The sequence below is a fragment of the Pteropus medius genome, unplaced genomic scaffold (genome assembly GCF_902729225.1).
Source record: "Pteropus medius unplaced genomic scaffold, Ma_sr-lr_union100, whole genome shotgun sequence".
In the NCBI taxonomy this organism is placed as follows: domain Eukaryota; kingdom Metazoa; phylum Chordata; class Mammalia; order Chiroptera; family Pteropodidae; genus Pteropus; species Pteropus medius.
In genome coordinates, this window is record NW_024354502.1 from 12,315,484 (window position 1) to 12,338,296 (window position 22,813).

The following is a 22,813-nucleotide window of genomic DNA, read 5'->3' on the forward strand; positions in this document are numbered from 1 at the left end:
ACCTTAAAGTTCAATTTTTCTTAAACCAGGACACTCGGGGTCAAAACATATGCTCAGTGAAAACCCTTTTCATCTCATCTTAAGCACACATGTTATCCCTTTATTTTTATGATCCTGCCTCTCTACTTCAATTTTATTAACCTTAATCTATGCATGACTTTTATTAGAAGCTACCTCAATTTGGAGTGTTAAAATGTTTGATATAAACATAATAAAATACAAATATAAAATAATTATTTAAATATATTACATGTTAAATTTTGAAGGCTTAATTATAAATACATTTTGAACATCATTAAGCACTGTGTTGCATACTCTAGTTAAAAAAAATGTGATGTTAGAAATCAGACACAAATAAATATAGTGATGAAGATTTTAGCAAAGTAAGAGTCATTTATTATGAAATATCATAATGATGTTAGATAGGTCTTATTTAGAAAGTGCCAAATTTGTGCAAAATTTCAATTAACCCTCTAATCAACTACTTAAACTTTATGACTTAAGAACCGAGATATAACATTTAAAAGAGGGAATAAGGCGTTAAAGACATTGTCATATTTACCAATAAGATAGGTCTTAAAATCTGCACACACCTTGCTAATTTGGGCCAATGACAAGTAATTTTTATATTAACATTAGCACAATTAAAACGATATGGATGATTTTTAAATCCTAATATAAAAATAATTTTGACTGTTAATGTTCACATTGCATATAATTGCTTATACAAACAGTACTTTTCATTAGTAAATATTCATGGGAAAATTTACATAAATTATTTTTTCAATAATTTTTTGAATTAGGTAATGGAAATTCAAATGGTGTTACTTATTTTTCTCCACAATAATCAAATTATATTATGCCTGTTAAAAGTTATTTAGAATCATAGGATCTATCATGGCAAGTCAGAAAAGGGTGAAGAATTATTTAAAATACACTGTTAATTGGATTTATCACTGAAAAAATTGTTAATTAATGCACCAATACTTGGATAATATTTGTGATTGGTTTTAATACAACAAATTCTGAATAAAAAATAATCAATTACTAAATTTGTATAACTCTAGCTATATTAGATATTTGGTGTTAAGTATTTGTGAATTTGACAAAAATGTCATTGAATGTATTGGTTATATATAGAAAATTTTTAAATAGACTGTAGTTCTCTAGTATCCAGTTAATATCTAAAGCTGTACTCATGGTGACTTCATAAAAGTTCACAGGAATGAAGAAATAAAGTCTTAAATGTAAAAAGAAACCGGTCTATGTTTTCTAACATGTTTCTCTTACTAATATAAAGGTTTGATGAAAGAACCCAAATGTACTCTTCAAAAAACAAATAATGAATGGTTAACTTTATGTTAACCAAAACATAGAAGGTATATCACTGCGCTTTGAAAATCTGATATACATATTAAGTATTTTTAAGTTATCAAATAATTTTGTGTTAAATTATTAGAACCCATTCCTTCAGTTGATCCAATATTTTCAAGACACTTTTCTAAGCTCTTGGTTCACAGGATTGCATAACATAGTTTCTGGCCTAGAGAAGCTGACATTTTAATATGTGGGTCAGATGGAATAGATGATTTCCTAGTATACATGATAAAATTGATATCATTGAAAGGTGCTAAGGAAGAACATAGAAGGGACAGTTTTCCCAATCCATTGCTGCTGGGAAAGCTTTCTAGAAATGCTGTCTGCACTGAATCTTTTAGGGTGAGACTAAGAAAAGAAAGGCATTTCATGTAGGAAGAATAACAAGAAATTATACATGCATTCAGGGAACTGCAAAAATTCAATAGTATATAGGCTCAATTTGACTAAAATTAAGTGGTTAATGATGATGCTAAAGATATGGTCAATGGTCAGATTATAGAGACTTTTATCTCCAAGTTAACAAAAAGTAACTTTAACCTTTGGATGATAAACCAATAAAGATTTTAAGAAGGATAATGATAGGTGAATCTTTCACTCTGACTTTAGTGTGGAAAATACATTCGATGGGGTCAACATTGGAGAAATGGAAGCAAGTTAGATAATTATTATAAGTGTCTGTACCGATAGTTCTCAAAGTGTGGTCCCTAACCATCAGCAGCAGTATTACCTGGGACTTGTTAGACTTGCAGATTTTCGGGCCTCCCTTAGATCTGCCCTGTCAGAAGCTCTAGATGAAGGGTTCAGCGATCTGTGTTTTGATAAGTCCTGGTATTTTTGTTTTATCTGTTTAAGTTTGAGAAACAAAGCTTGTAAAAAAAGATGTTGAGTACTAAAATGGCATATAGAAATGGAGAGAGAGAGAAGGGTGGACAATTTGAGAAAGATTTAGGAGGTAAATTGTTAGTATTTCAGGGTAGATGAAATGAGGGATGAAAGTTGGCACCATTAACTGAGATCTAGCCCAAAACAGGATTGTTGGATTGATAGAAGTGATGGGTTTTGTAGAACTGTCTGAAGAATAGAATTGCTAAATCCACATGATCAGTCACATAATCTAGGCCATATGACAAAGTCAAAATCTACAGCACTGTATTGCACAACCTCAGGGAGTATGTGAATGGCATGCTATGAGCACAATTTGGATGCTGTTTATATTGAATACAGCGTGAAAAGTGCTCCCTGGAATTGAACAATACAGTAGCCCTGGACAAAAATGGGGCATCCCTAAGTGGGTAAGAGATCTCCTAGGGGCTAAAGTGAAGGTGTTAATCTCCTAGAGGTTAGAATGAAGGCAGACACAATGCGAGATAACCTGGATAAAGGTTATTATGAGAGAATGACCGTTGGAATTGAATGTTTCTGGTGTAGCATAGTTCTGAGAGATGATGAGAATATGAGAAATGGTAAATTTAGCTAGTCTCAAAGTCCAATTGTAATCTCGTGTTAAATTATGTCACATTAGTCTTAGCCTCATGTTGCTTTAGCAGATGGAGTAGGAACTAAGGGGAAACTGGAAAACGGGATCTCTGTGATAAGCCCTAGGACAACAATTGAGCATTCTCAGACTTCATTTGTTGGGGAAGGCTGAGGTGACAGACCCAAAATATTCCTTATCTTATCCTCCACTTCTAATTATTTAATAATTCCTAATGGTATTTTCTTGTGATATATTTGGGGTAAACAGCTTTCTTCCCCAGTCCACTCAAATCTAAAATGGCAGTGCCTGCCTCATAATTAGAATTATTGTTCATCGTTTTTTTTTGTTTTTTTTTTTTTGCTATTGAATAATAATTATGGCAAAAAAGTTTGGCAACTATGTATACATTGGGAAATCAAACATTTGATGATGATATATACACAAAGAGATCTAAGTGTTTTTCTTCAGTCTTGATTTTTCTCCCTCCAATTTTAGTTTTAGTCATATTTTAATTTCTTTTTCTTCCAACTTCTACCATACATAGTTTCCTTTAAAAGCATTTTCTCATCCAGAGTTTTTTCTGTTTGTTAGTGTATTTGAAGTTGCATCAGGACATTTGTTTTTTCTCTGTGATTTGCTACAGGTAGGAAGTGTTGTGCAGTTTCATTGCAAAAAAGGACACCTTCTCCAGGGGTCTACAACACGCACTTGCCTTCCTGACCTCATGTGGAGTGGAATTCAGCCTGAGTGCATACGTAAGTTTTATGACTAAGAAATTATACTTATCATGGGTAAGAATTTATGTGCATTTTTCTTCTAATTGCGAAAATAAATTTATGTCCATATAATAGATGTATCACATAGGTATTTTAGACTATTGTAAAACATAATTCTTGTATATAATTGTATTACTATATCATAGCCCTATGCCCATTAGGAAGCATTCTTTCTAAAGAATTCTGAGGGAATGATGAATAATTTTGTTATTTTTGAAAAGCTCTTGTCAGCGTGGTCAGTTTGGTCATCTGGTAATTTTAGATAATGATTATTTTTTAGATTCATAGATCCACACTATGAATCTGAAATACTCTGAGATATAAGAAGTTCTAACACAGTGTGGCTCTTAATCTTATCACTTGTGCAACAATCTGAGAATCCGTGGAAAGCTAGAAAAATCCACGAAAAGAAATATGCATGAACACCTTGACCAAAAATTTGAATACTACTTCAGGATTTCTTGGAGCTTATAAGTGTTCCATGACCCTAAATTGAGAACGCTTGCTATTAGAGATTAAATTAGAACAAAGCCCAAGGTCACTAAACAGTCTTTTCTGATTTATTAATTAGAAATAAATTTTAGCTGGTGAGTTACTTATCTCTTCTTTCCCTCTCACTTCCTTTTTTTTTTTTTAATCTCCCCCATCTTTTACAATTCTGATCCTCTTGGGGGAAATAATAAAGAGTAAGTGGGAGTAGAATGGTATATAGTTTTCAGGATTTGCTGAAGTTCAAGTAAGTCCTGTGAATTTATTCTAGCTCTGTTCAGAAGCACCTATATGATCATGGGAGCCCCCATGGACCTGCAGCCCACTGAAAAGCAGTAGACCACTCACTGAGTTGTGTCACATACCCACTTGGTTTATATTTAAATACGGCTAAATTTCTTAAAAAGGACTTCCTCCCAGTGTGTACTTTAGAATTGCTGTGTGGGATGTAACTAGGTATTCTGTAGTAAACCAAGATTCTTTGATGACCTACATTTGGGATATGATGATTTAAATGAAGTTAAACAGCTTCTGTTACTGCAAAGCATATCAGAATTTTAGAATGTGGGGGTTAAGAACATAGCAGAAACAGACTATTTGTGTTTATCCTTAGCAATATTTCCCCCTGAAGGATTAAATTTCATTAACTGAATTATGTTAAATATAAACCATGTAATACAATATTTATTACATAAATAGTGTTAAAAAATGTTAGCTGTTTATAATTTTGTAAATCATCGAGAAAAAAATGGTATTTTTTTTCCCAAATTTGTCTACAGAATACTTTTATCAGAGATCACCTTTAAGATCTTCATCCATGAACAAATGATCAGAAATGTTGTCTTGTTTAGGGGGAAATTTTTGTAGCCTCTATTTCTGATTGAGAAAGGAATGGTCTTTAGAAGATACAAAACAGGTAAACTAGGCAGAGGGCAGAGCCAAGAAGAGCCTTAAGTTGTAGGGATGGTGGAATCAAGATAGACAATTAGGAATCGGAGGAAACATGGAGAAAAGGAGGCAAAATGTTAAATGAATGAAAAAGTTCTGCCACTATGTAAACCCAAAATGTGGCCAGAAAATTCTATATGTAAAAAAATTAGGAAGTATTAATATCACTATAACATAATGAGCAGTGGTTGGATTTAACTTTAGAAAACATGTTTTTCTAATATAAATATAATAAATAAAAGGACATATTTCCTAAACTGGTATAGAAAATTCGAATTTGATAAACTTTAAAAAAAGTCCTCTTACTGGAAGACTTTTTAGATCCTTCAAAATGCTAATATATATCGTGATATCTAACAAGGTGATATAGTATACATTTATGAGCTTAATTATCCACAGTCTTTATTTTTCTTTGCTCACTTTACCTGTTAACATAATATTCTACAGATGATTGTTTAGAAAATGCTAGTCTGTAAAATCAAAATGTATTTTTACATTTATGCATTTGCCTTGATTCATTAGAATAACTATTTTAATATTAACAAACATCTAAAAATATATCGTGACTCCAGTCACAAATTTTTTTAACATGTCTACCAAAAATGAACATTTTTCTCTTTTCTTAATATAGCCCACAGCTGCAAACAGCCAGAAACTCCTGCTCATGCAAATGTAGTAGGAATGGACCTTCCATCCCATGGGTATACACTAATTTATACCTGCCAGCCTGGCTTCTTCTTAGCAGGTGGAACAGAACATAGAATGTGTAGATCTGATAACACCTGGACTGGAAAAGTTCCTGTTTGTGAAGGTAAGTTTTTTTCTATAAAAGTTTTTAAAAGTAGATGTACTATTTTGACTTTTCTCAAATGCAAGAGACAAAAAAAAAAAAAATCCATTGAACTTAGCTTAGGAACAAGGGAAATCTGTTGGCCATCCCCAAGGATAAGACTGATGTAGACACTTCTGGACCCAGAGGCACAACAATATTATTCAGGTCTTTATAGTTTTTATTTTTTATTGTTTTTATTTATTTATTTATTTTTTTATTTTTTCAGGTGAGACAACACTTGGTTGACCTCACAGATTGCAAGGACTTTGTCAGCTTACAATCCCTTATTTTTTTTTTTTTTTATTTTTTATGCCTACAGCACTTGGTCTTCCTAGGTGATCTCCCATCCAAGTACTAACTAGGCCTGACCTTGCTTAGCTTCAGAGATCAGACGGGATCGGGCTTGTTCAGGGTAGCATGGCCGTAGACTATAGTTTCTTTTCCATGATCCTTTTTTCCTTTTTGCCTTTATTATTCTAGTTTTCTATTCATGGTAGGTGTACTAATTTTCTATGGCTAACCATAACAAAGTTCTATCACTTGTGTGGCTTAAAATAACAGAAATTTATTCTCTCACAGTTTTGGAGGCCAGAAGTCTAAAATCAAGGTGTCAGCAGAACCATGTGTTCTCTGAAGGCTCTAGGGAAGAAGCATACATTACTTATTCCTAGTATTTGATGGCTTTTGGCTATTCTTGGCATTCCTTGGCTCATAGCATCACTTCAATTTCTACTTCCATCTTCACATGGGCTTCTTTCCTAAGTTTCTCTGTATGTCCTCTCTGCTTATAAAGACACCAGTCATTAAAGTTAGGAATTATTTCAGGATTATTTCACCCCAAGGGCCTCAACTAATTATATCTTCAAAGACCTGATTTCTAAATAAGGTCATATTCTGAGGTTCCTAGTGAACGTACATTTTGGGATATGCTATTCAACCCACTACAGTAGGGAAAATTGCTGCCAGTATCCCTGGGCTCATACCCTTCTGGCAGAGTAACCCTGGTAGAAAAAGTCTTTTTCTAAAACTTGACTATAAAAACGCTGTTCAGGAGTCTGATTGTCAGTTTGAACAGTCTGTTTCCAAATCTGTTGCTCAGCTAGGTGATGTGGTGTGCTGACCAGTTCTAGGTGAAGTGTCCATCCCTGTTGCTGCTTGATCAGGAGAGTCTCTGTCTGGATAAGATGTAAGGAGTTTACTGGAGGAAATAGGGATGTGTTTCCAGAAGAAGGAGTGAAAGAAGTTTTTGTAGAATTCTTGATAAGGTCATCAATAAACTTCTTTTCCTTTAATTTTTTCACTTTTTTTAGGCCTTCTAATTCTTGATCTCTTGCATCATTCACAAATGTTAATGACTTTATCCTTTTTGAAATGTTTTTACTCTCTTCTCTTAGAATGTTACTTATTTTTTACATTTAAAGACAGTTTTAATGATAGAAATTCCTATAATGTGAGATTTTATTCTTTTATATATGTGTACTTATTATTGTCTTTCTCCACTCTCCTGTCCTTTTATCTGCCCTTCCCTAACTAAAATATAATCTCAATAAAAACAGAAACTTTGTTCAAAGTGTTTACAACTGTCATTTTAACATCTAAATTGGTGCCTTGTCTGTAAAACGTGTTCATTAAATATTTGAGTAAATAAATGTTATTCTCTCATAATTCGGCTATCAAGTGTCCATTTCCTTTATAAATTTATTCTTTTCTACCCATGGTTTTCTAAATACTTGGTTCTTAGCCATCTCTTCCTTTTTTTCAATATTCTCTCCCTAGGTAAGCTCATTCAAGCCAATGGCTTCAACTGTCTTCTTTATGAAGACTGTTTACAAATTAATATTTCTAGCTCATTTATCTTCTCTTAACTCCAGACTTATCTGTTCCATTGCTTACTTGACATCTCTTTTTGAATTTATCAAAGACTTTTCAATACTCAATATATGCAAATCTGAACTCATAAATTCCCCCTCACCATCATCTTTTTTTGTGTGTTCCCTGTCCCAGTGGTATCATCATCATATAGTACATAGAAATCTAGTAGTCATCTTTGACATCTTTCCATCCTTTTAAATCCCCCAGGATTTCAATTGCTTCTTTATCTATCCACTTTTCTGTTTTACATCACTACTATAGCAGTCTAACTCAGCATTATCTCTGTTGGGGCTACTGCAGCAGCCTCTTAACTTCTCTGCCTATATCAATACCTGCTCCTTTTTCAGCCAGAGTGATGTTCACCCCAATCACTTCCCCTTCAAACCTTTTAAAGACATGTCATTGTCTGTAAAGGGGAAGTGATTGGGGTGAACATCGTGACATTGTCTTTAAAAACTTAGGATAAAGGTCTGTTTTAACATGGTTCACAGCATTGCCTATTATAATTCCTACAACTTTCCAGGCACTTCTAGCTCCCATGATTTCCTTGATTTTGAGCTACCTTTGGTTTGGCTTAAAATGTTAGTTTTAAGTTTTCACCATTGATTCTACCCAATTTCTTGCAACACCATGAACTGTCTTAACAAAATTTTATATTTTAAGTTGAACCCTCTGTAAACGATTTCTGCCTTTTTGCAGCAGGTACATACCCTCAGCCCTCAGCTCTTACATTGGAATCAATTGTTTCTATGTTAGTTTATGCCTCTAAAATAAGAAACATTATCCCAAAATGGTATGGTAGCACTTATCTTCCCTTTTTACCACTAGGCTATAATGGGGGTAATTACTGAAGTTGTTAGCTGTCCCATAGGAGTGTTGACTGGAGACTGAGATGCTATGAGGAACAGGATACTTTTTAGAACTATATGCTCTGTCAGAGAATAAAATTGATAGCGCATCACATTGTGTATGTTTTGTTAATTAAATTAACTTTTTATAAACATTTTTCTTTCTTTTCATAGCTGGTTCCAAAATATTGGTGAAAGATCCTAGACCTGCACTAGGAACACCCAGCCCAAAGCTAAGTGGTTAGTATTTTCAGTTGTTTTTCTAGAAGTCATGATTTCTAAAAGCGATATACTATTTTCTCAACAAAGTGACTATTTAGAAAAATTATTTTAATATGCAAAACTATGCATTTGAATATTTGGAATTTGGTAATTTATGTTATAATATGCTGAATTTTAAGCAATATAATACTGAGGCATATTAATATTCCAAAAATATTATTTATAGTTCTTTCTGTAAAATTCCCTTTTAAGAATATCAGCAAATGACTAATAATAAAAATGTTTAATTTAAAATATTAAAATAAAAATGAGATGTTATATAAAATTTTTAAATACAGATATTTATTTTTTACAAAGGAACCAGATACACTTGGTACGAGAATGAAAGTTTGGGAATTTATGGAACTTTTCCAATATATTTTCAATTATTTGATTTAAAAAGCAAATTTTAAAACCTAGTATAGTTATTAAAAACATGAGCTTTAAAGTCCTAGAACCTTGATGTAATTCCCATGTTGTACACTCCCTACCCTGTGACCTTGGAAAGCTATTTAATATATCTTCGCCTACATTTCTTTAACTGAACAAAAGAAGTAATGATTAGGTTATTATAAATGAACATCATGAAAACAAAGTGCACAGTGCTTAATAAATAAAAGGGCTCAGTATACGAGAGCTACTTTTTGAGTATTAGTCAGTACTAATAAAGTACTGATAAAATTAAAGGCTTAACGTCTAACTGCCTAGAGACAGATTGGCCCAGCTGTATTGAGCTAGGATCAGCGATAGGTTCTAATTTTGGCTGGGTTCAGAAGTTCTCAGTGTACATGCTACAAAACTGGAGTACCCACATAACTCTGAGATATTGATTTAATTAGCACTCAGCAAAAAACAGACTGAATATCACAAAGGCAGTCAATGAACATGTCAACATAAGAGAGGAAGGTTAGCAATGGAGTCAGATATCCATAATGGTCAGTGAATGCACAGAATTTTCCAAAGGAATTGCTTTATCTGGGAGCAGGTAAGTGCTCTGAATAACAGAAATCAATGTCATGAAAATGAACAAACAAATAAACCCAAAGATACAACAGAAAAATCTAAACAGAGCCAAAGGTAGTTCTATGATAAAACAGAGTGAAAAATTTCTGGTATAATTAATCAAGAAAGGAAAAATAAATAAATAATATATCAAAAGGAAATGTGAACATAACTACATAGAAAGTAGATTAAATAAATTAGAAATACATTAACTGAAAACTATCAAAAACTGTCAACTTAAAAAAAATTAAACAAAATGGATAAATTAATAGAAAAATATATTTTACTAGGTCTAACTTATGAAAGAAAACGAGTAATTCCATGACAAACAAAGTAGTGGTTAAAACTATTTATACAAAGAAAAAACAGGTTCATGTGGCTCTACTGATTTCTACCAAATTTTAAAGGAGCAGAACAGAATATCTCAGTTTTAGAAAAACTCTTCCAGTCAATAAAACTTATTCTATGGGTTCAACATAACTCTAGTAATTCAGATAAGTACATAAAAAGGGAAAATTATAGGGCTATTTGAATCAAGATTGTAGATGAAAAATTTCTACATAAAATCTTTGCAAATCAAATATATTATAGTAAAGATGACACTTCATTACCAAATTGGATTCATGATAGAGAAACAGGAATGTTTTTATATTAAATAATCCATAAAAGTAATCTATCACTTTGAGATTAACATTCAAAAAATATGATCATTGCAATACTTACACAGAAAATATTTTATAAGATTTAACATCTATTTATAATTTTTTAGAAATTCTGTTAATAAATTAGAAAGGAAAAAAAAAATCTTTAACCTAGCACTCTAGGACAGTGTCATCTTAAATGGCAAAATATTAGCATTTCATTTAAAATCGAGAATGAGACACAGTGATTAGATTACTCCAAAGTGACAGGAATGCAATTTGGCAATGGTTTAAAGTCAGGAGCATAGTACGCCATTTGGCAAAGCTGTGAAGCCTATGAAGCAAAGTTTAAATTCAAATGTGTCTTTGGAAGGAAAGATCATGACCATCATCTTCTCCCATTTTCATGATATCCACATCGATGGTAGTTGGATGACAGAGTTAACAGATACCTGCCAAACACACAATCACATTTAAATCTCAAAATAGACTTAACAATAGAAAGAAGTATTATTCCTATTATACATAGGTATATAAATGACTAAATAGTATCTGCTTCTCCCGCAGTACCATGAGTCACATTTCTCAGTAATGGGGGTGCGGAAAGAGGGAGGAGGGTGGGGGCGTGCTGGAACGAGTAGGTAAAGGTTCACCGTACTCAGTTCTGTGCATTCAGTGATGTCATGTTGGTAGCTTGAAATCTGCCTTTATGGGAATATTTACACCATAGAAAGCAGCAAATACTTTTTTTTTCCTGGAGTCAGCTGTTAAACATTTACTACCACCTCAGAGATTAATCCTGATACAATGTACTTTGCTGCAGCTGCTACCTACTTCTCTCCACTGTTATTTTCTCCTGACACTATGGTTCTCTTTCATCTCCTTCAACCACCACTCCTTAATTTCCCTAAGCACCATGGACAAAATCATTAGGTGTAGCAGATATTCACTAAAGGTTCAGGAGTAGCAAAGAGTGATCACGGTATGGGCCAGGGGAAATGAACAATCAGAGGGACAGCATTTATTGACTGCTTACTATTTGTCAGGCACTGATGTTAGAACTTATTGCTCCCCTTGCTCTTCATCTTCTCTCTACAACAAAGAGCCTATTACTTCTACATTCTTGATCATTGTAATACTGGGCAATTTAGCTTGCTACTCACTCCTGCGAACTTGTTCTACATATGCTTTTTTTAAACCTAAAAGCTCCTTAAGGTTCTTACCAAATAAAGGGCTTTTAACCCATACACTGTTTCAGATTTTTAAGTAAGGTTCACCTAAATGTACGCAGCATAGCTGTGTAGTTTGAGGTTTGGGGACACAGTGCCACTAGAAGGATGGTTTGATAAAGGTCATAGAATCAGGACTATGGATTTTTTTATATGTTTTATTAGCAACTGTGTAGCCAGCTATAAAATCTAGTTTCCCTATTTTACCTACATAATAATATTAATGGTAGAAACTAACCCTTAGCTAAATTTTTGAAGTTCATTATCTCATTTAATCTTTTTAACAACTTTATGTTAATCCCATGTTAATCACGTGGAAATTCAGTTTTAGAGAATTAAGTAATCTCTGCAAAACCACACAGATTAGAAATTCTAAATACAAGCAGCCTAACCTCAGTGCCTGCATTTCTAACCCTTCCATTATATCGCTTTTAAATTATCACAAAAAATTAATCATGTTGGTTGAAATAGTCAGTAAAAACTCAACTGCTGAGAGTATTTGATGTTCATCCTTTACTGTAGTTATGTTTTATTAGTTTGCTTAGTAGAATTCAGGGACTACACAATTTGTAACCTCAGTCTATCTGGTCTGAGCAGGAAAATGTGATGTGTGTGATGTGTGTATATAGACAAGATTGGCAAATGTCAATAAAAAAGGCTTTTTCCTAAATCTTTGTCATTCACTCACTCATACAAATAGGCATGGCTCCCTTCAATAGCTGATATCTGGGATGTACTTTATGATGTATGCAGGGGTTCCCAACCCCTGGGCTGTGGACTGATACAGGTGTGTGGCCTGTTAGGAACTGGGCGGCACAGCAGGAGATGAGCGGTGGTCAATGAGCAAAGCTTCATCGTATTTGCAACCACTCCCCAGCTCCAGCATCACCGCCTCAGCTCCACCTCAGATCATCAGGCATTAGATTCTCATAAGCGCACCAGTCTCTGGTGCCAAAAAGTTTGGGGACTGCTGACGTATAGGATTAATGGAAACTTCTCTCAGCCTCTTCCCAAGATCTGAGTAGACTTTACCATATCTAATTTATATAATTATAAATTACATAACTAATTTATATAAATATACTAAGTCTTATCGGGTTGTATCTCACATAAAGAGTTTCTTTTTTAGATGAATGTTCTATAACAGTATATTCTTTGATTCTGCCACAATCTCTCTCCCATGACAGGCAATTATAGTGACTATTCTTTTTATTTCTAAAAATACCTGTAAATCTAAATAGTAAATGTTAGAATAAAATATTATGTGAAAGTTCTGTTTCTTTTACCAAACAAAATAAATAAAAATACCTGTAAACCTCAAAGGTGTCAATGTGATAGAGCCTTGCTCTTCCTCAGGAGCATCTATTACTGGAATAACTGAACTAGTATTCTCTAAGGGGCCAAGGAAGTGTCCCTCCTGTCAGTCTCCCAGGGCTATTCTGGGAGGAGGGTTTAACTCTGTTCTTTCTCCTAAGAATCTATTCCCACTGCTAGGAGAAAAGCAGGCTTCTTGGGACATGGATATAGACTGAATTGACTCAGTAAAAACATTCTATTTTCCTCCTAAGATAAAGATATTATTATAGGAGACCAAATATAAGTAAACTTGATATTTAGCTGGATTCTAAATATGTCTCATGTCTTTACTTGGTGTTATTTGTTTATCTCTTATTGATGACTCATGTAAAATCTAAGTTATTCCAATTTTGGTTTATTCTAAAATAATGGGAATACTTTTATGTGAAAAATTCATTTTATAATACACATTCCACATTATTGTGTATTTAACAAATATCATTATTCAGTAAACTGATACTCATTAATCTATTTAAGGCTTGTATTTACAGGACACTGTAAAACTAATGTGTGTTTAATCTATTCACAGTTCCTGATGATGTGTTTGCCCAAAATTATATATGGAAAGGCTCATATAATTTCAAGGGAAGGAAACAACCCATGACCTTGACAATTACTAGTTTCAACGCTTCCACTGGGAGAGTCAATGCAACACTCAGCAATAGCAACATGGAACTCCTACTTTCAGGTATCACATTAAAGAACAACAATGTCTTCATGCCTTCATTTCCATCATTTCATAATTTTCATTAGTGGTTTTAATACTGTGAAATATTTGTTACTTTTTATGGCATTCATAATTCATTCAGAAACAAGTCTTTATAGTTTTTGTATTGATGCATGAATATTACTACACGAATATAAAACTCTGTGATACTACAGCTCCCACAAGGATATTTTTATAGAACAAAACTTCTAATTTGAATATAACTCTTTCTCCATTCTTATAACACCAAAGAGAGAAGATCAGTGATTTGCAAGCTATTTTATGGTCACAAAATTATTTCTTTAAGTGAACATGTTTAGGTGGGCACCGTAATTTAAGAGAAAAAGTAGAGCTACACCAACTTTAAACAGGCATAAGGGACCCAGAGTACTATCTGCCTGCTTGGTCTTCTCAAGTTTCCATTTCTAGGGTACACTTCTCTCATTAGTTTTGATTACTCTGGTTTTTCTGACATTCAGATGATTTCTCAAATGTAATCTGATCAACAGTACTCCTGATCACCCCTCTGAAGTAGCTTTAATATTAAAAACACTGTCAGATACTCTTTATTTTAGTGTTACCCTGATTCATTTTCTTCTGTGCACTACTTGAAATTTAGTATAGTATAATATAGAATAGTACACTATTACATAGTATTACATGATATGACATAATGTTATTTATCTTTATTCCAACAATTTAAGTTTTAAGAGGGCAGCTCTTTGCCTCCCTGTTCATTAGTATATCTCAGAGATTAGAAAAGTATCAGAACAAAATAGGCCTCAATGAATAATGTCAAAATAATAAATTTTAATTATTGTTTTCATTAAAAAACATTTCTAAAATATTGCTATTGCAAATATGAAATATACATGTATATATTTTTAAACTTCTTGGCTATGAATATATCTTAAATACAGTATTCCCCCTTATCTGCAAATTCACTTTTCATGGTTTCAGTTACCCAAGGTCAATTGCAGTCCAAAAATATTAAATGGAAAATTCCAGAAGTAAACACTTTATAAGTTTTTAAATCCCACGCTGTTCTGCATAGTGTGGTGAAATCTCGTGCTGTCCTGCTCCATCCCTCTCACCTAGGAAGTGACTTATCCCTTTGTCTAGCATATCCATGCTGTGTGCTGCCCGCCCTCGGTCACTTAGTAGCCACATCATCAGCAGTAGCCTCACACTATGTCACAATACCTGCATCATTCACCGTACTTCATCTTATCACATAGGCATTGTATTATCTCATATCATCACAAGAAGAAAAAGGGTGAGTAGAGTGCAATAAGATATTTTGAGAGCAATTATATTCACACAACTTTTATTACAGTATATTATTATAATTGTTCATTTTATAGTTATTGTTAATCTCTTACTGTGCCTGATTTGTAATTTAAACTTTATCATAGGTACATATGCATATGAAAAAATCAGCATGTATAGGGTTTGGTACTATATACAATTTCTGGCATCCACTGGAGTCTTGGAACATTTCCCCCATGGAAAGTGTAATTAACAATAATGAAATAACTTGTATAAATAAAATAGAAAATATAATTCTATTTATCGATTTTGTAAATTTTAGATCAAGCATCATTTTGTATTAGTGAATGATCCTGCATTAAACCCAGAGTAATAGTATTAAAAGTTAATATGTATTATATTTTTTAAAAATGAATACAGTTACATAATATAATTTGAAAGATACTTTAGATGAATAAGAGAATGCATTTAAATTGTGACTACTTATTTAACTTTGAAACATAGAAAATTTTTTCTTTGTTTTCTATAAAAGGTTAGCACAAAAGAAATGTATATTGTTGACCCTTGAGCAACATGGATTTGAACTGCACGGGTCCACTTACATGTAGATTTTTTTCCAGTTGATCCACACAGCTCAAACCCAAGTTGTTCAAGGGTCAACTGGTGGCTGGGAGGCACCGTATGTGGACAGCTTCCTTAAGTAATACATGGATTGTCAGCTGTATGTGCCTCTCGCCCCCATGTTGTTCAAGGGTCAACTGTACTTTAATCTAGAAAAATTTCAAAGCAAATTTTTATAAATATAGAAAAATATGAATAATTAGACTAATTTAATTAGTTGTCACTGTCTCCATATATATCAATTATGTTATTTTTGATTACTCTTTTTCTTTTCTATTAATTGCAATTTACATTATGTCAAGATCTATTTATCATTAACTTTGTATTCCTAGCATATTCTTATGATACATTATTACATAGATGAGTTACATTTCTTTTTTCTTTTTTACTTGGAACCTTATTTACTATTATTCCCCTAAACATATTTACATTTCAGCTTATTTCTACTTTAGGATATTCACCATTTAAGAAAAAAAATCATTGTACATATTTTGCTTCTCTCTTTTTTCTGTTATGTGTATTGACCTTGTCGAAATAAAAATCTTACTTGTTTTTCAAGACCTAGCACAAATGCTTTTTTAAAATAAGCATTTCCTGATCACTCCAGTGTGAAATGATCCCTCTCTCTTCTGGAATTTATTTATCATATTCTCTCATGTATTTTGGTTAGTTGTATATCCAACATATCTCCTACTTAATCGGAAATGATTTTAAGGATTGTATCTTTCTTTATATAGGTACAACACCTATTCATCTTTGTGGCTCCAGTTGCACCTAGAATACTCTCATTCAAAGGGTTGGCACCCAATTTATTTTACAGAAAATAAAAGGAATTCTAACATTTGATTATCTCCTTAAAGATTTTAAATCTGACTGGGGGAAGAAATCACTTTGTTTGCAATATCATGGAATGGTGTTACTCAGAACAGTAATACTTTTTTTTTAATAGCATAGGTAATTTAAACTTCACAATTAAGATTTAAGTTGAGAATTTCAACTGAAAGAGAGATCAATGTATCTTGCAGGATTTGTGAAAAGCATTATGGGTAAAATTGGCTTTGACTTGGTCTTGTGTTATTTCTTTATCTATCATATGTATGACATGATACATTTAAAGAGTTAAAGATAATAAAATGAAGCATAACTATTTTTACAGGGGTATATAAAAGCCAGGAAGCTCGCCTAATGTTACACATCTATCTTATTAAAGTACCAGCCCATGCTTCTGCAAAGAAAATGAAGGAGGAAAATTGGGCTATGGATGGCTTTGTAAGTATAGTTTTTTGAAAGTCTGCTTCTGATTTTAATAACAAATTCATGCTTTGGTTTGTTTTTTAAAGACCAGAAAGAGGTAATTTTCTAAATTTAGCTAGTTATGAACACAAATACGTACACATATAAAATGACAAAATTACTATAATGTTTTTTTTTTTGAAAAAACAAAAGACACATCGATCTTTAGTAATCTATAGATGTTAAACCTAGGATTATTGGGTTCTGCTGAACTTTGCTTACTTTCATAATACTTATCTGTGCAGGGAACATACAGTTTTTCATTGGTTTCATCAAATGTATTTTGTCTACAGTCAGAACTATGATAAACAAATCCGGATAACATATAAATGTCTTTGTCTGGAACCACTATGTAAGGCATATGCAACATATTAACAGAATGCATCAGGAAAATTAAGATGCACATTAAATTTAAGCATAGATTTAGAATATTTTATAAAACTCTGTGAAGAGGAAGTTATGCAAATTGCTTCATGTGGGGAAACAGTTGCCATAGCTGCACCATGGAGTCACCCTATCCTATTCAGACACTCAAGTGAATGGACTTACTAAACTGAGAATTGGAAGCAAGTCTTATATTCACAGACTGTCCAAGAGCCTTTGCTAAAAAAATGAGCTTGAAAGCTGTGATCAGATTCTCTCAAGTAACAAACCTTCTTTTACAAGGAAGATTCAGCAGGAAAGAAGATAGATAGTAAGTTATAGGCTTCAGTAAGTTTGGTTCCTGAGGAAAAAATGTCCATCCTATTTCCATATATGTGACATTATTCATGGAGTTAGGGACTATTTCATGTCTTCAATGTACTCAGATTGTTTAATTGTGTCATTTCATCTAGGAATCAAACAAAATGGATGGATTCATTTAAATATTAGAATTTGAGCTATTTTTAGAAGGATTTATTTTTAAAAACGGCCATGCACAGAGTATGACGTCTAATAATTAGGAATGAATCTTATCACTATGTCGTGATTTGTTAGACTTGTATGGATAGTTTGGTAAGATATTTTGCTTTTAAGGGAGAATATTCAAGGGTTTTTACAACTTTTTCAATAACATTGATGACTTAGCTCATTGTAACTAATTAGAACAAACCAGAGTAAATTCATATTACTTATCAGGAACACTAAAATGTTTCAATTTCAATTTTATCTACAAGATCAAATGATACTATGCATGTAAAGTGTTTTTAAATATATTAATAGTCAGCATTTACAGCCTTAGACGTAGCCACAAAGTCTGAGTCAAACAGTCAGTATTTCTTTCCAACGTGTCTGAGGTTGGTTGTGGATAGACCTATTATGAATTCCACAAACATTCCATTGGTTCTGGTAGAAGCTATGGTAGCAAGTTCAGATCTGTCCCAGGTGTCTGATTCTACGGCCCAGGCTGGAGGGGCAGTGGCTACCAGGAGCATATTTTTTCTTGTCACAGGTCAGAAGCACTGAGGGGCACAGTAGAAGACGTGCCCCCCTTTTGTAAACAGCTCTATTGAAATATAATTATATACCCTACAATTCACCCATTTAATGTGTAAATTCAATGCTTTTTACTATATCTATAGATGTTGTATAACCATTACCAAATTTGATTTTAGAACATTTTCACCACCTCAAAAAGAAATTTCATATTCTTTAGCTATCACCCCACCCAGCCAGCCTTTATCCCCACCCTACCCCTAAGCAACCAGAAATATATTTTCTGTTTCTACAGATTTCTCTGATTTGGACTTTCATATTTACGGAATCATATTATATGTGTTGTTTCATGACTGACTTATTTCACTTGTTAGTGTGGGAAACATGCCTTTCAAGATCTAGGCTAGAAACTGACTTATTGTCAATCCCACCCACATTCCATTGGCCAAAGCGAGGCACAGGAACAAACCCAACTCAATGACATAGGAAGTATACTCTTCCCATTAAGGACAGTGGGAGGGAGGAGAAGAATTGCTTATATGCTGAGCAGTAATCTAATCTGAAAAGTATAATATTATTATATTTTAATTTTTAATTGACTGTTTGCCATATCATTACCCTTTCTTGACAAAATGTTTCTTATCCTAAAAGGAATTATATAGAGATAAATAATTATATAGATATATAACATGTAACCCCCTTTTTTAATACCATAATTATTTAAAAATAAAAATTTTGATTTTGCTTTTAATGATGGCAAATTTGGACAACATACTATATTTTACATAGGTAGAAGATCTAGAGGAAAGAACTTTGCATAATATTCATTTCAAAATAAAATTGAATATTTATTAAGGCTGAGAAAATATAGATGTGACCAGTTTTCAGATTTAATCAAATTATAAATATTTTTAGGTTTCTGCTGAGCCTGATGGAGCTACTTATGTGTTTCAAGGATTTATTCAGGGCAAAGATTATGGGCAATTTGGACTACAAAGACTGGGTAAGGTATTAATTTTCATTTTCATGTAGTTCCTTTATTACTCCAGACATCATAAGAAAATACAGTAGATTCTGTACCTTAGGCACACTTACTGCATTTTGAATTTTGCAGTGTCAGGACTATACATCGATTCATCTGATAGCCTTTTAAATAATCACATTTTTCAAAATATTGTTTCTCTATGTACTACCTCTGTATGATGTTTGATTTTTCATCATATTTCTAATAAACATGACAAACTGTCTTGCCCTTAAGCAAATAAAAAAGGAGAAAAAGTGATACAGATATAAAGGGAAATATTAAACTGTAAATTATATTATCTTATCTCATGAGAACTGTAATACTTCTCTTCAGTTTGAAGATTGTTGCAGTTTTCTTCTTCAAAAACATTGTGGCACTTTGAGAAACTCATAGGGTCTAGAAAGGGAAAATAACTTTGAGGAATGGGTCCCTTTGCAGGGCTTTGTGCTTCTCAGATATGTAAATCTGCTGTGGTGGGAGGCACAGGGTTTTGTCATTCTTCCTTCCAATTCTTCAAAAATGTGTGTAAACATTTAATGGTCTTGCTTGAACTGTATTTATTAATGTAATTTTTGGTATATAATTTTCCTAAGGTATACTGTCTTCCATTATCATATTATGTTATTGATACACAAAGAATAAATTCAGGCTCTAAAAACTATTTGACATTTATCTTACAAATTCCATTACTTTGAACTTTTGTATAAATATTCTGAGTCTCTGGAAAAATAAAGTATAAACTAAGCTACTAACTTTTTTAACCTGGCTTAAGTCATGACTCTTAGTTAAATATAACTATTTACCAAAAAGTTAAATTAGCTTTCTCTAAATGAACAATAATAATAAGATGTCATTTCAGATATCTTACCTTAATTTTTTTTAGTTTTTAAAACAGAATAAAACATTAAGACAATACATTAACACAGCCAGGTAATTGAATACACGTTTTCACATAATATTCCCATAAACATCTCAAACACTACACATTTAAAACATAACCTAAAAAGGAGAATCTATTTCTTTCTAAAATAGTGACTTCCTCTTCCACCTGTGCCAGCACATTGACAAACCTGGTTTTTCTCATTTTCTAACTGTGCTAATGTCATTGCCATTTATTCAGCCCCAAGTAGAACACTTATATGCCTTCTTACGTCCTTCATCCACACAAACACGTTCTGTTGATTTTAACTATAAAATGTTTTCACACATCTATCTTTTATGCTCTTCCTAGTGCTCCAGTTCACATCTTTATTTGGTTTTATCTGGTTGTTGCTACAAGCCTCAAACTATTCCAGCCTCCAGTCTGGACTCGCTCAAATCCACCTCACCCCCATCACTATGCTAAACCTTGTATCTTATCACTGTGTCTTTTATTTCTTTTATTTCTAAATTCCTTCACGTATCCCTCATTCTAGGTGGGTAGTAAGTGTGAGCTCTTCAGAATATTTATCCCTTTCAGAGTCTAACCATAGTTTAGCCTCCTATTCCTACCGCATGTCCTTTCCACACGTATATGCCTAATGTTTGTCACATCTCCTAAATATTCCAGTCACCTTCCCATTTCTAGGTTTATGACTGTCCTGCTTCCTCTTCCATTTATTGTTCTATTGATTCTTCAAGGCCAAGTTCACATTGTACATCCTCCAGAAAACATTGTTACATACCACCAAATGGAATTAGTCTTTCCCTTCCAAAAGCACATTGATTATTCATTCATGTTTGATGCATCCAGTTATTTATGTCTTTGTGTTCTTCCCACAATTATATAAACTCTTCAGTTCAAAGACATTGCTTATTTTTATTTTGTGTCCTTTCCTGGAAAAATATCTTATTCATAGAAGCATCATGTAAAATTGTGTGGAAATGAAGGAATTTCATGAATTGTTTTTCTATATTAGATACATTTCCAAGAAAGAAAATTAATTGGTTCATAAAATAGAAATCAATTGTGATAAAATAGAGTTGGTTATGTATTTAACTTATTTTTTACTTTATAGGACTGAATATGTCAGAAGGTTTAAACTCTTCAAATCAACCTCATGGTACAAATAGTAGTTCTGTGGCCATTGCTATTCTTGTGCCTTTTTTTGCACTTATATTTGCAGGATTTGGATTTTATCTTTATAAACAAAGGTAAGTTTGTTGATTTTAACTACAAATGTTTCCCAACACTTTTTTCGTGTTCTTTTTCCTACTCTAGTTCAAATCCTAATTTCCATTTTTTTTCTCGGTTGTTGCAGTCTCTATGTAACAAACATTTCCACAGTTGTTGAAAACCTTATTTGCCCAACCTGCGCTTTCACCACCCATACATACACAAAACAAAAATTATTCTAGCCCATTGCACAAGCATTCAACTTAACCCTTTCTCTTTTTGCCTGTCGATTTCCTAGTCCATAACTAATTGTATAAGTTATTTTTACATAGCCATAGTGAGACTTTAGAGTTACAAAATTTGGTTAAGTTTTATGTTGAAGAGGTGATATTTGATGTCAGAATTTTTTTAGAGAACTAGGAATAAACTTATGTCCAAACCTCTTAGTTCATGTGACAATACTGACCTATTTTACCCAGGCAGGCAGTTGGTGAAATCCTCTAATCTTCTTGTTTACTTTTTTTTGCTTTTAAAAGATAATGCAATTAATATGTTATATAATATGTACAGGACTATACATATTATGAGCTAATTCTTGTTCACTACGTCTTTTACAATATCCTGGTGAGGGGCTTTGCTATGCAATTCTCTATTATTTAGGACCATCCCTTATTAAGAAAACAACATGTAGGTAACCAGATAATTAAGTGAATAATACTAAGTACATTTTTCTTCAAACTGACATTTTTATTATAAATGTCAGTCTCTGTGTTATCTAAGGATGATTTATTTAATATTACATAAATTTGTAAGAATTGTGTATAAGCAGCTGTTTAGGCCTTGTCAATATCAGACTTTACTGACAATAAAATCATCATTAAATTTATTTATAAAGCAAGCTATGCCAATCTTGTTTATTATTTTAGTAAAATATCCATAACCTAAAACCATTTAAACCGTTCTATGTGTACAATTTAGTGGCATTTTGTACATTCTCAGTATCATGGAACCATCACTGCTAGTTTCAGAACATTTTCATCACCCCAAAAGGAAATTGTACCCAGTAAGCAGTAACTTCTCATTCCTCCCATCTCGTCCAAGGCAACTGCTTATCTGCATTTTATATTGATTTGCCTATTCTGGATATTTCATATAACTAGAATAAGACAATACGTGACATTTCATGTCTGGCTTAAATTTAACAACTTTTTAAAAAGTTTCATCTATGTTATTTTGTGCACCATTACTTTGTTCCTTTATATGGCTAAATAATACTCT

General features: G+C 32.7%; 1 protein-coding gene and 1 pseudogene across 1 annotated transcript in view; one reads left to right on the forward strand and one right to left on the reverse strand.

Moving 5' to 3' along the window:
- Positions 1-22,813, forward strand: part of CSMD3 (CUB and Sushi multiple domains 3) — a 1,005,898-nt gene that overhangs the window by 978,816 nt on the left and 4,269 nt on the right. The window contains exons 64-70 of the mRNA XM_039853604.1: positions 3,501-3,612; positions 5,702-5,881; positions 8,797-8,862; positions 13,641-13,799; positions 16,864-16,976; positions 19,332-19,419; positions 21,438-21,573. Coding sequence (XP_039709538.1) covers positions 3,501-3,612; positions 5,702-5,881; positions 8,797-8,862; positions 13,641-13,799; positions 16,864-16,976; positions 19,332-19,419; positions 21,438-21,573 — 854 coding nt within the window. The remainder of the gene's footprint in view (positions 1-3,500; positions 3,613-5,701; positions 5,882-8,796; positions 8,863-13,640; positions 13,800-16,863; positions 16,977-19,331; positions 19,420-21,437; positions 21,574-22,813) is intronic.
- Positions 6,213-6,331, reverse strand: LOC120595777 (uncharacterized; annotated as a pseudogene).